Source organism: Dryobates pubescens, chromosome 25 (genome assembly GCF_014839835.1).
Source record: "Dryobates pubescens isolate bDryPub1 chromosome 25, bDryPub1.pri, whole genome shotgun sequence".
NCBI classification, from domain to species: Eukaryota; Metazoa; Chordata; class Aves; order Piciformes; family Picidae; genus Dryobates; species Dryobates pubescens.
In genome coordinates this window covers 7,843,673-7,865,031 of record NC_071636.1, presented here as the reverse complement: position 1 = coordinate 7,865,031, position 21,359 = coordinate 7,843,673, and the positions used below count along the sequence as shown (strand labels likewise).

General features: G+C 38.9%; 1 protein-coding gene across 1 annotated transcript in view; it reads right to left on the bottom strand.

Annotated features, from left to right (window-relative positions):
- The window catches only part of IFT81 (intraflagellar transport 81), a 41,686-nt gene that overhangs the window by 8,411 nt on the left and 11,916 nt on the right, over positions 1-21,359 (bottom strand). Inside the window, exons 8-14 of the mRNA XM_009909586.2 lie at positions 17,816-17,979; positions 15,103-15,198; positions 12,994-13,140; positions 4,504-4,653; positions 2,196-2,324; positions 1,323-1,412; positions 321-407 (exon numbers count right to left, since the gene is read on the bottom strand). Coding sequence (XP_009907888.2) covers positions 321-407; positions 1,323-1,412; positions 2,196-2,324; positions 4,504-4,653; positions 12,994-13,140; positions 15,103-15,198; positions 17,816-17,979 — 863 coding nt within the window. The remainder of the gene's footprint in view (positions 1-320; positions 408-1,322; positions 1,413-2,195; positions 2,325-4,503; positions 4,654-12,993; positions 13,141-15,102; positions 15,199-17,815; positions 17,980-21,359) is intronic.

Genomic DNA, 21,359 nt, shown 5'->3' with positions numbered 1-21,359 from the left:
TAAAAAGATACTATCTAGGTCAGCAAGACTTCTGGCAGAGGCATCTTCTTTTACAACTGCCTTGCTAATTGAAGCTGGCTGTTGGTGGATGCACTGATGTCCCACTGAGATCATTTGCTGCTGTTCAAAACAGATGCATTCCACTGTTGCCGCTCTGCAGCAGCTTCAGGCACGATTGCATAGTTGTGGATCACCACCGACTCACCTGAAGTGGATTTGTACTTTTTATATCCAGAGGGAAGGCAGGGAAAACATTGTCCCACAGTGAGTAACGTGTTGCACAGCATTTATTAACACACAGGAACAAGCCCCCATTTTACCTGTTCCAGCGCAGAGCGATTGCTCTCTAATCCCGCTGCACAACTGTCATACTGGATTTTTTTTTCATCACATTCTTGAGTTAATTCCTTATGTAAAAAGGGCAAAAGGGTACATAAATGAAATCTTCAGTTGACTGGCATGTGACATTCTGTGTTCTCTTCGGGCTCACACATCAGCCTCAGCTACTGGCACGCTCACAGACCCTTACATAAACCCAGCAGGCACACGGCTTTTGTTACACACAGGGAAACCACTCGCCTCCACTAGCATACTGGAGGATCAGCTGCACACACCACAACACAGCAGGCACATTTCCTTTTTACAGCTTCAATGTGGCAGGTTAACAGGGCAGCATTTGCAAGAAGAAAGGAAAAATATTTCTAAAACAGAGATTAAGAAATGATTAATCTACTTGCTAGCTAGGAAAAGGCAGCTTTCCAGTCGTATGCTGACACTTGTAATAGACCCATTAAAAATTAGTTTCCTGGAAACTTTCTTGATAGATAAGTGGATAGCTCTGTGGCAATGAGCCAGCCAGGTCAGCTGTGGATCCAAATGACTTTTTTTGTCAGCTCTCTATAACATTTTGAAAATAAATGGATGAATCTGTCATTCCACAGAATGATAGAGGGCTTAGATCAATGTATTCAACTCTTGGAATGAGATAGGATTTGCAATCCATTCAAAAAGGAGAGCCCTTGTTGACATCATTAGTACTAAGATGCAGATAAAGCTTTGAAAGTAACTGAAAACTAACTTTGCTATGGTTCTGAACCAGGATTTTGTAAGTTTTCCCTTGGTGTAGTAAATGTTTTAATTGCTATAAAGGTCAGAATTGTGCCTGCACTGTGAGCTTTAACAGGTTCCAGTTTTTAACATGCTACCTGCTGCAAATCACTGTTGATCCGTTCTGCTATTTCCAGTTTTCCTTGTACAGAGAGCTGTAAATCATTTGTCATTCTGACTTATTTACATAGAGGGAGAGAGGTGTTTCTACTAACCTGGCACTTCTGACGCAACTGCCTCAGTTCTTTGATCACAGGAGCCAGGCTTGCCTTCTTCTCTGCCACCATTGCATTTAGTTTTTTCACCTGAGAGAGGGACAAAATAGTGTGCATTAACACTGTGATACTGATAGTACATTTATATAACAAGGAATGTGAAAAGAAAGAGAAGCAAACCAAAATATGGAGAGAAAAAATACGTGATGAAGCCTGAACTGTACAAAATGTAAGTTCAGGCCTGATTACCAAAGGGAAAGAGTCTATCTTGCACTGAGGTTGTTAACACAAAGGAGGCAAATTCTGCTCCCTTTGTTTCAACTGAGAACATCAGGGAGAAGACCAGAAGACAACCTCTGTGCCTAAAGAGCTTAAGAAGCAGGAGAAAATGAAGAAGTTGCATAGAGGAGGACTGAGAGAAAGGAAGAAATCCTTATGAAAACAGAAACAAACTTGCATAGATTAAATAAAGTTTGAAAATGCCAAAACAGAGTCACTTAAAAATATTCATGCTAAAACCTCAAATTTGATCCAGGTTGTTTGTGGGGGTTTTTTGGAGAACTGTTCTGGTTTAATTATGCTGCTTTAAAGTGCCCTAATGATTTCAAAGAAAGCTACTTTGGTTTTTGCTCTTTTATAATATTTTTAAACTAGAAATTGAAGCGCTCTCTTGTTTCTATGGCTATACAGGAAGTTAAATGGAAAACATGACAGGTCTAAGGGCTGCAGAGAAAAAGTCAAGATTTAGCTTTTTAGGCTAAGATTTAAAAAAAAATAAATCAAAAACCTAAACAACAATATTAAACTTAGTCTTAAGTGCTGAGGAACCAGACATTCAAACTGAAGAAACAGAATAGTTTAAGCAAAAATCACCATTTCAGACATGTTATCCAGTGTCCGGCCTTTCATTTCATCCATTTCACTCTTTACTGCAGATACTCTTTCCAGCTCCTCCTGGGTGTAGCTATATCCAGAAATACCTTTCTTCTCTTCTGTAGCTTGCTGCAGACACAAAACCCAAATGCTGAACATGAGTCCACGAATCAAGTAACACAGCAAATTCCCAAAATATTGTAAGAAATGGAAGGAAGGAAAAGCCAAGTACTGAAATCTCTTTATTTTAAAAGTGATTAATCATCTAGCTGCCAGAAAAACTAACTTTTTCTCCAGTGCCTGTACAGTAGGATAGTAACAGCTTCCTGTGAATACACTCTTTGGTCATCCAGCACTCAATGAAATCACAGAAATGTTTCCACAAAGTAACTTGCGGTTTGGGTCAGGCTCTGAAGAAGTTCCACGTGTAAAATCCAGATGCTTAACTTGAAGATGCAGCTAATTCTTTTGTAAACAACTCTCAAACAAAACTAAGTAAGTATTGTATTCATTACAGGAATACTAATGCCATAGTAACCAATTCCAGCATTACATGACACAAACTTCACATTTAATGATATGTTGATCAAATGGGCTTTAGCAATGTTTGACCATTAAGTACCTGAGGAGGCTATTTTCTGATACCAGGAAAGCTAAGTGTTAAACATTTGTTAAAAAGCAAAACATTCCTTCTTAGCAGTGCCATAGGTCTGTGAACTCCAGGTCATTACCCCCAAACTTTTTTACAGCTCCATGTTTGAAAGATTTGTCTCTACCTGCTGCTGCCATGCTGGGAGCATTCTGCAGATTTAACTGCAGTGTGGAGTGTGACAGGACGTTATGCCCAGGGATAGAAAAAGCGGATTGGATTCTAGAGGGGAAAAAGGGTGCACTAGTCACCTGGTAGTAAGAACTTTGTGAAGTCAGAGCTCTGTAGTTTTACTACAAGGTAGTTTAGAAAAGGTCAGAACTGAATGAGAAGAGATTGTTGACTACTTCACTGAAAAACTTCCAGTGCTTTGTCTCTGCTGTGACTTTCCTGTGAGGTGACTGGTGTAGGTAAATAAACACTTCCTGAGTGTTTATTCACCTTCCTTCTGACTGAGCAGCAATCATGGAAAAAGCTCTGATCCTACTGCTTAGGTGCTTCTTTCTATCTGGGTGGCAGTTCTGGTCTGCTTGTTAATTAAACAATGAATGTCCTGTTGAACTAGCAGGACATCGCCCATTGCAGCTATCTGAGTATCTTCCCAAAGTCTGCCCTGTGTATTGTCACACTTGCCATTTTCTTTTAATATGGCAAATCAGGTTACATTTAAAAATGCAAAATATGTCTGTATAACAAAATGGATAAAAGATAAGTAAACCCCCAAGTAATTTGACAACAAGAATAGCAGTACTGGAAGAAAATTCTACAGCTGCAATATTGCATTTGGGATGCATGTATAGGCCCTGAATGCTTACAGGCACTATGTAGGACCTGAATGTTTCTGCAGATCAGAAATCCTTCTCCTGCTGTGCTGGCTTGGAAAAAGCATTCATTCGGTTTTTAATACTTCACTATGAAATGAATTTTCTTCTAAATATTCTGGGGTTAAAATGTTTCCTTCCTGCTCTCTTTTGAAATGATACTTCTGTGTATTTTGCAGAGGTAACTTGAATCCTACTTGCTGTTGATAATTTTCAAAGCCCTTTTTATGTATGTGGATACCAAAAGCTAATTTAAGAATCCAGCCTGGATTCTTGCTCTGGCTGGAGATAGTGAAGATTTACCATTGACTTTAAAAAGCAGGGTCAAGCCCCTCAGTCTAAAAAGGAATTACAGAAAAAGTCAGGACTGCCTGTAGGAACCAGCTGCTGAACATGGAGTACAGAAGACTGGCACAGTCAACAGACAAAAATAAATTTTATACCCTAATGACTCTTACTGATGACAGGAGGAGAGCTGAGGATGATACACATTAGAATCTAACAGAACATCCATCTTAGCATGGCTTCAAGTTGCACCAGGGGAAGTTCAGATTGGGAATTCTAAGAAACTTCTTCCCTGAGAGGGTTCTCAAACACTGGAACAGGGTCCCCAGGGAGGTGGTTGAATCCCCATCCCTGGAGGTGTCTCAAAGATGATGAGATGTGGGGCTGAAGGGCACGCTTCAGCACCAGACTCGGTAGAGTTAGATCATGGTTGGACTCAATCGTAAAGGTCTTTTCCAGCCAGAACAATTCTATGATTCCACGATTCTATCATGTGGCTGTTAAGAGGGCAGGAAGAGTGGTGGGACTGTGGGAGCAGTAAATGCTTTATTACCAACTGCTGCTGAAGGGCCTCGTGGCGCTGTTTCAGCAGCTCCTCTGTCCTCTGGAGGATGCCATACTCAGCTGTAATTTCTGCTATTTCCAGGCGCTTCTTTTTATAAAACGTGTTCTTGCTCCGGAGCTTATTAACATAGTGTTTAAACTGGAGAGAGAGAGAGAACAGAAACACCATTTCACTTAAAGCAAAGAAGCCTTATCACAGATTGTTGCTATATAAAATATAATGATTCTATTTGGACTGCATATTGCAGATTAAGTGTTTAGAACGGAGGATTGGAATTCAGGATTCCCAGGGTCTATTTATTTTCAGTTCTGCATTCGTTCACTGAGTGAGATCAAGAAAGCCAGCTCAATTGCTTTCTGTCCCAGTTCACTCATTTGTAATAGTGAGATCATTCAGCTCTGCTCACACCATTTGACGGCTGGAAAAGTAATTACTCTTTGCAAAACGTTATGAGAATCCTGGATAATAAAAAAAAGTTAATGTAATAGGAATTTGCACTTGTAACAGAGCACCGGCTCAGCAGTGCACAGCCCCAAAGAGCTCTGCAGACCAAGAAATGTGATAAGAAAGTGCAGAAAAATCAGAGAAGATGAGGGCATGGGAAAAGACTTTTTTTTTTTTTTTTAATGCTAGTTCTTAATAGCTAAAATTTGTTGTTCTCTTTCCTTGACTCTTTCAGACCTCAGTGATATCACTGGCTAGGTTGTAAAAATAGGAAACTAAAAGCAGAGTCCTTGCCTAGAAGCAGAGAAACGCTGTGTCTGTCTCACTCATAATCTAAAGCAATGGAGAATTTGTATTTTTACTGAAGTGTAGGTAAAATAATACATATCTTTACAGACCAACAGCCTTAGCTAAGTTACATCTAAACCTGTGTGTGCTCCATTTGTAACAGCTAAGAAAGATCAGGTGTTGAAACAAATGTGTATTTTTCTTTGCCTTAATGTTTTCCATCTGTCAAACAGGCCTAGCTCTTATTCCTATATTTTACATCAGAGCTATGAGGCAAATGCCAGTCACAGCTCAAAAATAGGTTCAGAGATGGAAAGCAAATTAAATTTATTAGTGTAAATGATCTAAGAACGGGCTCCAGAATGTTCCTTGATGAGGAGGGATCCAGTGTGTGCAGCACAGGCGTGAAACAGGCAGCCTCAAAGAGAAAACAGGAGTTCCACTGATACTTGTTGGAAGTTCAAACACAAAAGAACTTAGATTTTGAAATGTACATCAGTTCTATTTGCAAAATTATGCCTCTCCCTTTCAAAGACTAAATCCACAAAACCAATGTGACCACAGCCTAAGAACCCCCAGAGTATCTGTATGCGCTATAAAAAGTGTCCTGGGCAAAATGCCCAAAATGAAATCAACCCTGTTCATCTGCCATCCTGTGCAATATCTAGGCCAAAGCTGCTTCTCTCTTGCTATGCTCCAGAACTATTTTTAAAGCCAAAAGCTATAAACGTTTTTGGTGAAAGAACAAACCCACAAATTACTCAATGTGCTCTATGCAGATTGGACTCTGTGTGGCTTTGGAATACCATTTTACATTGTGTGTACTACCTAGGACAAGGAGAGACAAGGTCACCTAAGCCACAGCTCTGGCAGAGGAGGCAGTTCTGTTACTGTCATGCTGGCTTTGTTGTATTATTGGTACATGTAACAGAGTATTGCCCAAATTAACTCTTTTTCTTTGCAAGCTCAAGTGTAGCCACCTACTAAACAAAAGATTTTTTAAAAATTGCTTAGACAAGACCAAGTTTTCTGTGATTTTCAAGATATTATAAAAGCATAAACACAATTTCTCCAACTAACTGAGGAAAATCTAAGGGAAGCACAGTCATCTGTCTTGATCAGGTAGCTCCTGAGGTATTTAATTTGACCAGTGGAATATAGTAAAGAATGATGTAAAGGATTAAACTTACTTAATTTGTGACCACAAACAGCTCTCAAATCTGAACAAATTTCTGTTTAATATATCCCAGGATGAAAAGCAAACTATTCTCCTCTTCACTTCTACAGCTACTTTTAAGGTCTTGAAAATAGCTTGAGTGGGAGGTAGACTATTTGCATATTCTGTATTCAAAGCATAATGTATTTTACAATGGAAGTGAAAGGACCCTGTTGATTAAAGAACTGATTCCACCAATGTTCTATTATTAGCTGATGAAGTTAGGACTATATAATAAAAATGTAATCCAAAATGAACTGCAAATGCTCACACTGATGAGCAAAACCTATTCAGTTTAGGAGATGGATGTCCACCTTTCACTGTGCTGCAGCTTTTTAAAGCAAGCTCAACCTTTCACACAGCTTTTATTGCTGCAAATAAAGTAAAACAAGGTAGAAACAAGAGTAGCAAAATGATAACATCTGTAGAAAATCAATCAATAATTTGGCAGAATTTTCAAAAGGTTTCATCTACTTCCAACACAGCAGAGATTAGTCCTTCAATATTCCACTAACTGAAGGCTTCTTTATATTCAGGGCCAAATGCAGAGCTGGAGTTATTAGGTTTAACTCCATCTCAGTCAGCAGCTTCTGGGATCATTAGCCAAAATTAGGTTTCTTCAGCCTAAAAACTGAGAATCATTCCATAGGTCTCCAAAAGAACTAAAAATAAGCTTCTTGTAAAGTAACAGTGTTTTCATTTGTTTAAGCATTACTTCAGAGGCTTTCTACATCTCACACTCCCATCTTTATGCAGATGAAAAATCAAGCCCTTAAAATGCTATAAACCACGGCATTTTACTGTGGTAGGAGGTCTTTTCAATAACTTGACTAGTTCACAGAAGAACAACATTGCTTAGACATACCACTTTAAAGCTAACTAACCAAAAGGACTCCATTTCTGATCAGCAGCATTTTCCCACAGACCAGGTCAACTGCTCTGTGTGCAGAAACTCAGCAGGCTCAACCTACAGAATTCCCATGATCTGTCAGTGCCCGCAGTGATGCACCACTCAAGGCGATGTCCACCAGTGAGCTTTTCTTTCTCAAGCAACTTAACACAAATAGTTACTTAAGCTTCAAAGATTAAATGACTGGACAAGAACCAACTGCTGGCACTGAGTTAGCAGGTCAAGTAAACAAGGCTGGAGACCCACGTTTGCTAGCCAAGTCAGAGCCCCCTGAGAGACAAAAAGTATCCAAATGAAAGCAAGGCAAGGTCCTGCTTTTTCACTTGGCTGCCTTTATGGGTGACTGAAACATAACAAGGTCTAGAATCTAGAATATGAAATAGAGTGAATGAAAACAGGACTTTGGCCCCCCACGTAATGTCCTGCAGCACACAGGTCTCTAGCATCATAGCAGATTTCCTCTATTACAGTTCCATTTTTACTGCAAGAATCCAGCAGTGCTGGTACCTTATGTTTCTCCATAGTCTACAATCTGAAAGAGATTGCTAGCACCAGATTAAGTTTTACCACACTTTTGTGAAATAATTAAGTATTACAACAATTCTAAATCTGACAGAATCAATTCACAGCTATTAAAATGGCTTCTCCAGGACCATACAGAGCCTGGCAGGTTACCCCCCTCCAGGGAAGAACTGAAGGATGTTGCCCACATGCTTCAGTGCATTGCTGAATAGAGATCAAAGCCCAGATCCTCTAATGCTCAGCCTGATGCTTTCACTGTAAATGCATAATTTCATCTCCATAAAAATAACATTTGCCCCACATGAAGTTTTCACAAGGGTCTTATTCCACACTCATCATTAAAGGAGAACATGACTGTTTTCTGAAGAGAACAGATCCCACATGGATCCTTCAGTTTCAAGTTCAATCTTTACACCCAGTTATTTTCTGGATTACTCTATCAGTATGTGTTACAGTAATGAAATGGTCTTTACATGAAGGTATTACAGAAAATACAGTATTCCTTGTAAAAAAACCCTCTCAGAAATGCATAATTTAATGAGGTTTCAAATAAACAGTTTTGATAATAAAGTTATCTGCATAAGCACAATAATAGCAGAAAATCTTAGCTGACTATCTCTTATTTTTGTTAAGAACTGAGGAACAGATGTTTTAATTTTCTAACTAGATTAAATAACAGGATACAGACTGTCCACAGTATGAAAGTTAGTTAGGAAAAGTTCCTGATCACAACAGATTTTCAGTATTTTTTCCTAAGAGGCTCTAAATTTAAGCTGGTACAGCCACTGTTGAATGTAGTTAATAACTTCAACACAGGACAAAATTCCACAAGATTTGAGCAGTAGTACCTCAATCTATTAAATTGAAAGTATCCTGCAGCCTGACAGATCTATCAGGCAAATTCTCCATTAGCATTTAGTAGGTTATCTCTTCTAGGAGTGCTTGCTTCTGGTCAGGAAAGAAGTATTAACAGTATCCATTACCAATCGGAATAGTTATAATGAAAAACCATTTTCAGTGCACTGAAAATGCACAGATCAATAAAATTGATGATTTATTCATGCCAGTGGGTGCGGAAAGAGCATTCAGATCAGTTCAGGTTTGTCTGAATCACTGCATACATTTGGTTTAAATGATGGTTAATTTCTTACAGCAAAAAAGTTGCTCTAAGAATCCTACAGATTTGCCACGTTTGTTCTCACAACGTGACTGCCAGCTACTCTCCTATTTCCATGTGTAAGGAGCCTTTGACAGACAGGAATAACTGTACCTAGAACCTTAGTGAGAAGTTAAGAGAAAGAGAACAAACTGAGAGGATAATACATCCTGGGTCTTGGCTTAAATCATTTCATGTCTGAGTTGTGAGCTCCTATATAGCTACTCTCTTAAAAATCCACCCACTTAGTCGTTTCTGATGGATTCAGATGGACCAAAGAGTTTCAGAGGAAAAGGAACGAGATCTGTGGTCCCAGACTGACTGACTTTTCTCTGTTTGCAAACTGACACATTTTTTAATATTGTTTTAGAGGGGATAGACATTTGTATTAAAAAACCCACCCAACTCCTTACCTAAATGAATATGCAAACCTCATACATCTGTTAACAAATCTGAGAGGAATTTCTATGCCACATTCTCAACAACATATTCATTTCCACTGCTGCAGCTAAGCACAGCTATGACACTATTTCATTCTGATGCGTTGGAGAAGCTGAGGTTCTTGGGGCCTTATGCTGAACTCTGAAAAGTACAATGTGCTGTGTAAAGAGCTAAAAATACCACAACTTTACCTGGGATCACTTGTAATTGAGCCATCTAGCCTTTAAAGTGTCAGCATTTGATTCCCTAATTTTCAGGATCTGACAGCTGCAGCTAGGAGCCTGCCAACTTTGCCCCATGCTCATTGTACTTTCTCTGTTGTACTTAAAAAGATTTCATAATCCCCAAAGCAGACAATTTATTCCTACCTTTTAGTGCTCAATGCAAATGAATTGGTTACTCCCTACTGTTTGTTCTGAGATGTATTTGACTGTACAACCTCTTCAACCAATTGGAATGCTGTAACATTCCTTTTTGTGATTAGAGAAGAAAGCAAAACTTTTACACCTGAAAACATAAGCCAGGGTTGACCTTTTGGTGAATGAAGTACTAAGAAGACCTTAACCTAAGATCCAAATAACGGCAAGGGAGCATGAGCTAGGAGGGCACCGATGCTTTGATTGCCAAGTGGTGTGAGTGCCATGATGTAAGAGGATACAGCAACATGAGACAGAGAGAAGATGAGAAATGCTGGGTAAAGGGAAAAAGTAATTCTTTATCTGTAGCATTTATATAGGTTAAATGAGGCAGAATTTAAAGTTCACTTTAAACTGAAGACAACAAAGCTATTTGTTCAGAAAACCTTCTTCCCTCCTTTTTGAAAATGGAGGAAATAAATGCAAAAAGCATAAAGAATCCCTCAGTTGTCAGAGAGCCAGGTGAAGGTTGAATATACAACCTCTTTCAGTCCCCACTGAACATACATGTTGCTGCAGTGACTCACCACTACTACATTCATCAAGATATCCTTTGGTACTGGCTCAGAGCTGGAGCAAGAGAGCACTGAATCAGAAAACACAAATTTAAAAGTATAACGGATCAGAAACAAATCTATAGCAAAACATTGTCTGGTGAGTGATGAATCAAGACTTACAGGTGAGAGATAACCTGTTCACTTTTGCTTCATCATCTTTTCCCTGCCAAGACTGATTTATCTCACCCATTAGTCCTGGCTTCCCAGCATAGCCTAAAGCTAGACAGTGTCTGCAGCATGTGTTTGCAACGTGCTCTGAGGACATACCAAAGCTATAGTACCAAGCTCTTATGCAGCATTTTTGGCAGCAGACATTTAGAAACAAGTTAAATATCAGTATTTCCATTTTCCAGATGAGGAATCTGTGACCTTAGAAAAACAAGCCATCCAAATCATCAACAATTCAAATCCTTTCCTAGTTTTTAGCCATAGGAATCAGTCTTTTTACTGCTTTACACTGGTGCCCATGAGTACCACTACAGTACACCTAATGAAGTAATAAACAAGAGCAGGACATAGACTGTATAGTACTGGCTGCCTTGGGCCAATGTACAGAAGGTATTTTACAAACCAGAAAATGCTTCTTAGGAAAAGACAAACACTTCTTATTTTAATCTGAAGGTTTTGTCCAAAGTGCTTGGCCATTTATCCTTCAGTCCTTAAAATGAAGACTTGAAAAGACTTAAAAAGTCAAAACCAGAACTTATTTGAACAAGAAGAATGCAGTTTATGTTCAAACCAGATATTCTCTTTTTTCTGTCCTCTTCCTTGTGTCAGACAATTAACTTGAATTTTTCATTACAGTTCTGTAAGCATGTCTCCCTCCTACCCTGCTCTCCTGGAATTACCAGGGATCGCAGTATGTGTCCACCTCAAGAACAGGCACAACATGAATTATTTCTTACCTTACAGTGCATTTATAGATGAAGTAAAGCGTATGTTGCTATTCTGGTAATGCATTCTTGATGATTAATTAAACACTTCTTTCCCATCACATGTCACAAAACACAGATTGTCTGCTTTCTGGTTTTATTGTTACTTTAAAAGCTGTCAGAGACTTCAGCTCGTGCCCACTAGGGTTGAAAATCTTGTATTGGAGAGAAATCTAATGTAGTGGTCTTATTATTGCTACCTATGGAACCTCAGTGGAAGGTCTATAGAATATTATGGCATGAGATCAACATATTAATTCTTCAGAGTCTCTGTGTCTTTCCTTCCACCTGTAGTTTTCATCCTGATTTACAGAAGGGGAAAGAGGCAAGAAGGCACCAGTGAAATACACACAGATTCCATATGATAGAGGAAGCCTTTAAGCATGGGTGGACACATACACATTCCCATTCTTGACTGATTCTCTAAAACTCCTTCAAAAGAAATGTGATTTCTGTGGAGCAGGCATGTCCTATGGGATCAGGAAGGGAGTTCCTTCTGCAAAGGGCGTTCCCTGTGCTGAGCAGTATGTAAAAAAAGCACAGAAACTGACAAAGAAAAAGCAAGCAAAGTGTTACTCGTGATAAATGATGGCAATGCAAATTAACACAGTATGGAGGCAATGAAAAGATACACAAAGTCAGGGAATGATGCAGCTAAAATACTCCTTGCTTTAGTGAATACACTTAGCAGGCTTTTTCTCCAAGCTGAGAACAATTATTGTCTGAAGAAAAGTCAATTACTTTTGCTGACAAACTGCTACCCAGCTGCAGCAGCCTTAATCTTTGCAAACTCTGAAGAAGAAAAAGCTGCTTTCATAAGTAGAGCCTCAAATATAACTTTGCCTGAGCTATGCTGACTGTGCTAGTCAAAGTCTGTCTTGCAGCTAAACTTCAGGAAGATCCGGGAAAGCTTTGGAAGTACAAACTCTTGTGGGTAATAAATACAACAGGATTAACTGCATTTCTGGTAACTGCTGGTATTACGCTTTATGATCATGTATCATGTAGACAATGGATAACAGCACAGATTTACTTTCCACATCAAATGATAAAATCAATCCACATGACCTATCACTCAACTCCTCATCCCTTCATGCTTCTCACTGTCTTTTATAAATAGTTATTTGCCATCATACTACTTTGATGATATTGACATTATTTTGACTCAGGGTCTAGAAGGTTAAGCCAGCCCATCACTAAGCCCTCACACACCTTTCAATCTGTAAGGTACAATGTGAATAATTGAGATGAACAATTTGAAAATAGCTACAGGTCAACCACTGCTGCAGTATAAATACTGGAAAGCACCTGAAAGCACTTGACAGCATTGTACTATCTGCCTATTAGGAAAAAAAAAAAAAGTCTTCAAATATGTTAATTTTGGAATTTGATGACAAAAAATGTGCATTAAAAAAGCAGAGTGCCAATGTGTTGCAATGCCAAGGACAAGCAGTTTGACAGCACAGTATGAACATGGGTAAGGCACTGTAGAAGCAGTTACTGCAACATGAAGTTCAAACAAAACTGCAAGTTAGCAAAACCTGATCCATCTCTTACAAATTTCCTCTTCCTTATAGCCACTGTTTCACTGCATACCTCATCCCCTTTCAGAACATCAGCACCTTCTAACTCATGGGCCTGGCTGGTCTTCTGTAGCATCTGCCTTTCAGCACTGGACATCTCTTCCTTGGCAGCCTGCAGTTCTTCTGCCTTGGCTTCCTTCTTCCGGGAAATTATCGATGCCTGCACGATCATTAAAAATGCATATGGACGAGTGAAGCAAAAATTGCCTTGTTTCATCTCTAGCAAAATGTAATCCATTGCATTTTCAGGCATTGCACCACTGAAACCACATTTTAACTGTCAGAAACTGATTTTCATTAAGAAAGGCGAGCACGTCTCATTGCAAAAGGAAACAGCATTGATTACACCTTACATGCTCCACAGCTTCACAGGCCTTGGCTGCAGACTCCAGCTTTCCTCAGTACAGCCAAGACTTCAAGCCTACCCTTTCTTCCCAGATTCATGTTGATGTGTTTTACATTTTAGATTTGCATTTCTCCACCTCATTTTTCATTTTCATTGAAGAAAAGGGCAGGCATTTTAGCTGCTCCGTTTCTTCTGCTTAGTCCCCTTTTGTGCACATGGAAGAAACACCAACATGGCTAACAGGAAAGTTATCCAAGATTTCACAAATGTCATAATACAGATTTTTATAACTCCAACCTACTCCAACCTACAGAAATATGTTATACTAACAGCAGAACTGAGCCACTGAATCCTGGCAAATAGCTGGAAGATGATGAATAAAGCAACACAGTACAGAAATCATGGAGATTAATGATTATTCTTTTGTTTGGAGTCTGGAAGATAAAAGTATTTTAAAAATAATATTCTATACAAGACAGACTATTTAATAGCACCTAACATTTGACTAGAAGCTAACAAATGTGAGAACATAAGTATACATTAGTTCAGGGGGAAGAAAAGGCATTTTTAGCCTGCTAAAGTCTGCTATTTAAAAAATATTTTAAAGCAACACATTAATTTAGATGCATACACATGAATTTGGAGGCTTGGCTGGTTTCTTCATAAAGGGAAAACTTAGGACAAGATGAAGCCAAATGCACACTGGCTTTCTCACCCTATGTTAAAAGGACCAGGTTTATTTCTAAAAATATGTCTAAGAGAATTCTGCTGGGGTAGTGCCTCAGCTCTTTGCTCCATGATATATCAGCAGCAACACATTGTGGTATGATAGATATGGTTATTTTGTGAAAGAGAGGGCAGTCCTTCACAACAAAGCACAGTCCCTGCCACATGCTTTCAACTCACAGCAGCAACCTGAACGCCAGGAGAGGTTCATGAACAGAATTATGCCACGAGCCAGTTGGTCTTTGGTACCAGCACATTATGTAGCAGGCTCTGGTTTTGGGAAGAGCACCTCTTACTAAAAAAAGTGCTGCATTTCCTGTTGAACTGCAGTATACATTTTTATCACCCTTTTTTAACTCCCACTGATACATTTTACTTAAGCCTTTTTATTTTTCAAACCATCACCAGAAGCATCACCATGAAAATCTTCAATAAAATTAGCAGCAGGACAGGTTGCCTGGAAGAGAAATCACATTTCTGCCTAAGCTCTGAACATCTCAGAGTTCATAAATCCTTTTTATAACTTGTGAATTTACTAAGACTAGACCAGACAGCTTATTTTATGGAAAGACTATTTTACAGCTTCAGGACGAAAAATCAAAGAATCCTTTCTTAATAGATGTTACAGGGAAAACCAGCACGTGGTCAAACACAAGTGAGGGACATAACTGAAAGCCAGCCTTGCATCCAGGTCTGACTGCAGCAGCCAGCCCACACGCTGCCTTTCAAGAATCAGTCCACAGCTGGAGCTTTACCAAAATAGCTCCTCCAAAATGATCCTTCCAGAATTATTGTGATGCAGCTGTAGGACAAAACACCTCACAGCTTATGGACAGCCGTCAATACAAACTCACTAACATGACTGAGGGCAATCATTTGACTCAGCCCTAAACAGCAATATGTTCAGTAGCTATTTATTTGCTTTTTGTCCTCCATCATTATGTATTTCTACTGATTTATGCTAAATAAATAAATCAATCAGTATGTGAAACAAGCAATGACCAAAATTGCTCTGCAGCTTCTCCTTAAGAAGCTTTTGTTCCTTCTTACCTGTTGGCGATACATGGAAAATTTACTATCCATTGGCTCATATTTCATCATTCTTTTCTCAATAAGCTGATTCATTTCTGCATTTACTTCATTTATCTGCAAGGCAGAGTAGAAAACAAAGGAAATGGAGCTTTATTTCTTTATCTTCTCCAAAAATTAAACGCTTTGCAAACCAGATTTACAATCCAGCTAGTTCCATTTTTAAAACAGAGAAACAAACCCAAAAAACTCAATGAGTCATTAAGATTTGGCCAGGAAGAGGTTATGGTTTTGGATTTCCAGTTCTGTGCCTTTATGATAAGGCAGAAGCACGAAGTTGGCCCTGAAAAATCAGGAAACTGGTGTACATGGAGAGAAAATTCATGTGAATTGGTACAGACAGAAAACAGACAGGTGTTGTCACAGACTATGTGAAAAATGTAATTCTATCAGCATTAACTCCTAATTCCTTTTCATTCAAACATTTATCACAAGTTTAAAGGGGAGAAAATAAAGTCTAATTGATACCAAATTTCACCATTTTTTGGAAGGCTCACAGACCATCATATTCCAGATATGTGGCACCTTCTCTCTACTGCTGCAAACTGCACCTGTTTGTGTATGGTCCCTAACTGTTTATCTTCCTTCTAGCCGAAGCTTCAGAGTACCAGGAAACTCACATGCAGCTACATCACTGCACTGGTTCCAGCTTTCCCAGTCCTGACTTAATGCTACACTGGGACTCTCATCAGCCATAGAAACCACAGCCCTAGCAACCTTCCTTTAATTCTCTGCTAACTAGATGAGTGCTGATAAGGAAGCAGCCTAAATACAAGTTGAAATCCAGTGAAGTCACAATGTAACACAGGTACGGTGCTGGGCATTCCCCTAGTATTTCTACAAGCAATATCCTCGTACTTTGAAAACTCAGTGTTTCAAATGAAATGCTCAGTAGAAGTAAAAATAGTCCAACACCTGAGGGAAAAAAAAAAAAATCTGTAAATTTTGTTCCTTTGCAAAAGCTGTCAGTGGTAAAACAGGCCTGAATTTGAAGATGGCATAAAGAATTCCCTCCTGTGGATAAATTCCTGGTCTGTATATTACAAGATGTATGACAGTAGCACGCTTAGGGCAGTTCAGCTCCTTTTTAAGACACAGATAACAAAAGGCTGACTTAAAAAAAATAAAATGCTGTCTGAAGCCATGCTGTAGTAACAGCCAAGTATATGACATGGTTTTATTACTTGTTAAGAAGAACATCCTTCCAAAATATACCACATTAAAAAGTTACTTCATGGCAGAATAAAAAAAACCCAAACCCAAAAACCAACCCACAACAACTTGAAGCTTTTGAAAATATTGCCAAAACCCCAACAATACTCTTGGAGCAGAGGTGCCAAACAGGGCTTCAAATATGCTTGAGAGAAATAAACACAACCACAACTATTGTTTTGATTGAACGAAATAAACTAGGAAAGCAGAGGCTGAATCATGGAGCCAGTTTATTATTTCAGACCTAATCTACTACTCAGTAAGACTGTCACCCTGTAAAGTATAACAATTGGAATTCAAAATTAGGCTGTCACCGATTTCACTCTTGTAAAAGGCAGTCTCAACCTTAGAATCTATTCTTGATGATACCTGACTGCTGATTCTCATCTGATCCAAAAAACCTGCGGGCTTTTCTTTATTACATGACTTTGGTATGTTCTGTGTGTGAATACAGAAGCTATGAGGCTATTGGTGGAGTTGCTGAACCTCCCTCTGCTTTGAGACACAAGAAGAATAGTGGATGGCAGCCCTCACACCTACAGGGCATTCATTTTCTATCTATTACAAATACCCTGTTTCCTCATTATTTAGCTTTCACAGCAAAGCTTGAGTTGGAGATCCTGGGAATATTAAAAGAGAAGAGACATTTAGACTGACCAGAATATGCAGGAAAATGTAGGACTAGTCTTCCTACCCTAGATAACATTGTTCTAAATCTTCATCAATAAAAATACTAATAATTAACACACTTCTGAATTCTTCCAGAACATAATATTTACATATATCATCTCTCATTTAGGATTATGAAAACTTCATTGAGTGAGAGATATAAATGTACTTCTGTGGCTACAAATGCATGTAACACAAATAAGGATTTTTCCTCATTCTAACACCATTTGCTTTTCACTTCTGAAAAAAACCTGGAAAGGTAAATCAACTATTTGATTCTCAAATTTCCTTTGATCTTACCAGACCTATGGCAAACACTAAAGGGTTCTGAGCACTCAGACATAATATTGGGAAGATCTATCACTTAGACAGTGTTGTTCACCTCTCCATAAACACTGTGTGTTGTTATAAACTCCCCGCCGTGTCAGTGAGAGTTTAAAACAAGTGAAATCTGAAGAGAAGAAAAAGCAAATCTGGTGTTAAATTAACAACTCTGCTCATACCACAGCCAATTGCTGACACAATTATTTAAATAGCATTTGAAGATAGGTTTGGGCTTGAGGTTGGATTTGAGGCTCTTCTATTTTGTTTAGTCTATGGGGGTCTTTTAAACTTATCCGAGAGTTTGCATTTAGTGATTAACACATCCTCCTGTTTTACAGCTGCAGGGATGTTCCTTTGGAAATGAAACATTTTCTCAAGGATATAAAGCAGGAATAAGAAAATTACAATGTACAAGAACCTTAAGACAATGCTACAGAACACAAATTAAGTGTGATCTTGGTCAACTTACCTTCATTTCAACTACACTGAGATCAGACTGACTCATGGCTGGCTCTGCAACCACCTTCTGTAAGAAATACACGGAATTCTTCTTACTTTCAAGCTCTCTAGGTATTTTTTCAGTAACCAGGTATGAATTGAAATTCATTTCCTCTTCTAGTTTCTTCATTAAACCTTCAAAAAACAATTAAATCAGTGTGTCTACAAAAGGATAATTAAGTTTGGTTTCAGCAGCACATTAATTAGCAGATAACATTAACAACAGCAAAACATTTGAATCTGCCTTTCAAAGCTCAGAGACAGGAAGCTGGTTGATACAGTTTTAATCTGGATGTTAAACATTATAATATGTGTTATTATCTAACATATAACTGTTAACTCCCTGACAGATTATTTTAATCAACAAACAAATAAACCCCCTCTTACATAACACTTCAGCTGAATCAGATGCTAAATTCCACATGCAGCATTGATACAAAAAGCCATTAACCCTGTGTGTGTCTTACAGACATCAAGATACTGGATTCTATGATACTATTTTTCTGCTGTGCATTACCTTCTTCATAGGAAAATACTATAATTGGCAAGTAGAGTAGAATAGAATAGAATAGAATAGACCAGACCAGGTTGGAAGAGACCTTCACAATCGCGTCCAACCTATCAACCAATCCAACCCACCTAATCAACTAAACCATGGCACCAAGCACCCCATCAAGTCTCCTCCTGAACACCTCCAATGATGGTGACTCCACCACCTCCCTGGGCAGCCCATTCCAATGGGCAATCACTCTCTCTGTATAGAACTTCTTCCTAACATCCAGCCTAAACCACCCCTGGCGCAGCCTGAGACTGTGTCCTCTTGTTCTGGTGCTGGCTGCCTGGGAGAAGAGACCAACATCCGCCTGTCTACAACCTCCCTTCAGGTAGTTGTAGACAGCAATAAGGTCACCCCTGAGTCTCCTCTTCTCCAGGCTAAGCAGCCCCAGCTCCCTCAGTCTCTCCTCATAGGGCTTGTGTTCCAAACCCCTCACCAACTTCGTTGCCCTTCTCTGGACACGCTCTTCTGAAATTAGACAAGTTAAGAGCTAGACTTTGATTGCTTACACACAAGCAAGATGAGGGGCAGCAAAGCATCGTGAAGCTGGTCCTACTCTCAAATCAAGTCATTGTTTCATGTAAATTACTTCATCTACAGACAGAAATTATCTCTGTGTGAATCCTTTATCCGTACAAAGATCTTAAATTGGCCTAGCTTGTGTATAGATTTGTTATCTCCTTGGAAATGATCTCTCGAAATAAAACTTGATTCTAATCCGGCATCTAAAACGGCCTTAAAATAAGTAGAATTTAATGTATGCTCACTTTAAAGGTCTATTTCATTGCTGGAATACTTATAAATTCCCTCCTTGCAAATAGCACACTATTTTTTCTTGTTAGAGCAAATGTTTAAGCTCAGGACAGTATATAGACTGAAATACAGACGGGAAAGGTTGTAGGTGAAAGCAGATTTTTTATGCTTCTCAGGCTGAAACACCTGCTGACCATTTCACTGACTGACAAAGGGAGAAGGTCAGAACCAAGTGAAATACAAGCCTAGGAAAAAGGGCCCCCATTATTCTGGGACTGTTTACCTCTGACAGATTCTCCTGACCCTCTGCTGCCAGCTCAGACTGAAAGGAAAGCTACTTGGTCTAGCTGCCAGAGAGGAAATAAGCCATCAGTCCTTGAGAAAGCCTCAAGAACTAGAAGAAAGAAAACAGACCCTAGGGAAAGCTGTGCTGTTAACAAAGTTAAGGCAACACAAACTAAAACCAGTGGGGACTCCTCTTTTCCAGCAGTTTAGTTTGTGATTTCTGAGTTTATGAAAAGCAATACTACCACAGGATCTTCTTCCCTTTGAGGAAAGGGCATTTACCCTGTGCAACACCCACAGCACCACTAGTTTCAAAATGGTAAGTGGAGTTACTCTACGTATGCAATAGCCATCATGTACCTGGCATTACAGGTGTACCCTAAGAAACACACTTGTACTCACAGAGAGAAAATTCCCACTTCTTTCTTCCAGAAGATCTCAATTCCAGTCTTGTTCAGCCCACAACAGAGCTGGGCAGGAGGGACCACATTTTAATGTCTCACTAGAAATCTACCACCTCTGCAAATGCAGCAAAACTTCCCACGTACACTGAGAGCTGAATTATCACTGCAGAATGGCCTAGGAACACAACTCCCATTCCGGTATTTATAGCCAAGATCTTTGGTGGAGAAATCAAAGTTATATTAATTATTCTGATATTAAATATTAATATTTTAATTTATTCAAACCAATTTCTTGTTTTCCTCTTAGTAGCAATATGCTTTATTTCTCGTACTTCTCCGGTTTTCTTATACAAATGTCCATGGCTAGATAATTTGTTGTAGATCTGTCAGTAATCTCAGGAAATGACCACACCTAAACAATTGCTTTCATAAGAACTGGAACTTATTGACTTCACAGGGTATAACCTTGATCACTATCAAGATTTATTTCTCAGATACCCTCAGAGCTACTACCAACTTCTTTCAAACATGGACTGGTTCTGCATCGTGCTTGCTCCTGACAGTAAAACAAGTAGAAAAGCAAGTTACAACTTGAATCTTGATGGGGAAAGACGTGATGATGTCAATATCCCTCATGACTAACGTAGTTTATTTCCTCAATACTTTGGATAAATTTTCCCTCCCATAAGATTCAACACATGAAGAAGTAGCTACCTAAAAGCTATTTCTGCTGCTTAACAGAACCTTAAAAGACAAAACATAGGGCAGCTCTTGTTTTGGTTTGTTGGTGGTTGTTTTTTTTTTTTTTTTAAGTGAAAAACATTCCCAGGCCAGAGGAAAGAAAAACAAGCATACTTCAAATCTTTCCATTACACATATAAGTTCTTCTAAAGATGTTTTAACATTGACTTATGGTTACAAAAATCTACATACGTAAGCTGCACAGAAAGCCTGGCTCTGTGCCCTAAGGTTATTTTAGCAAGCTTCTGCCAACCACGTATTTACATGTGGAGAGCTATTAAGAGCAGCTCCTCATGTTTTCCATTCAAATTTTTTTATTATTATTATTACAAAGAAAGGGATGGGAGAGTTTCTTGGTGCTTGCTCAGTCATGCAGGAAAGAGGCAATTTTCCCTGCGTAATTCTACTAATGGATCTAAAATTTTATTCCCTTTGCCTCAGATTCCTATTTATTTCCCTACTTCTTTCCCCTCTCCAGGCTACCAGTTGTGCAGTCTGTACCAAACCCATTTGCAACAATACTGTGGTTTTTTTCCCAAAGGGAAGAAAAATTAAAAAGGAGAACTCATTTTATGGACTATCTACCCAAATTGCTTAATATTGGAAAGCCATGTGTGACAAAAGCAGGTCTAGAACATACTTCCACATGGCATTCACTTTCACCAAAGCCTTCACTTCCCTTTGTGCAATCACCCCTCAACAAAAGAGCATCAAAATTATTCCATCCACAGCTTCCAGTGACATCACTTTGAATTTCCCTGTATCAAACACAAGCC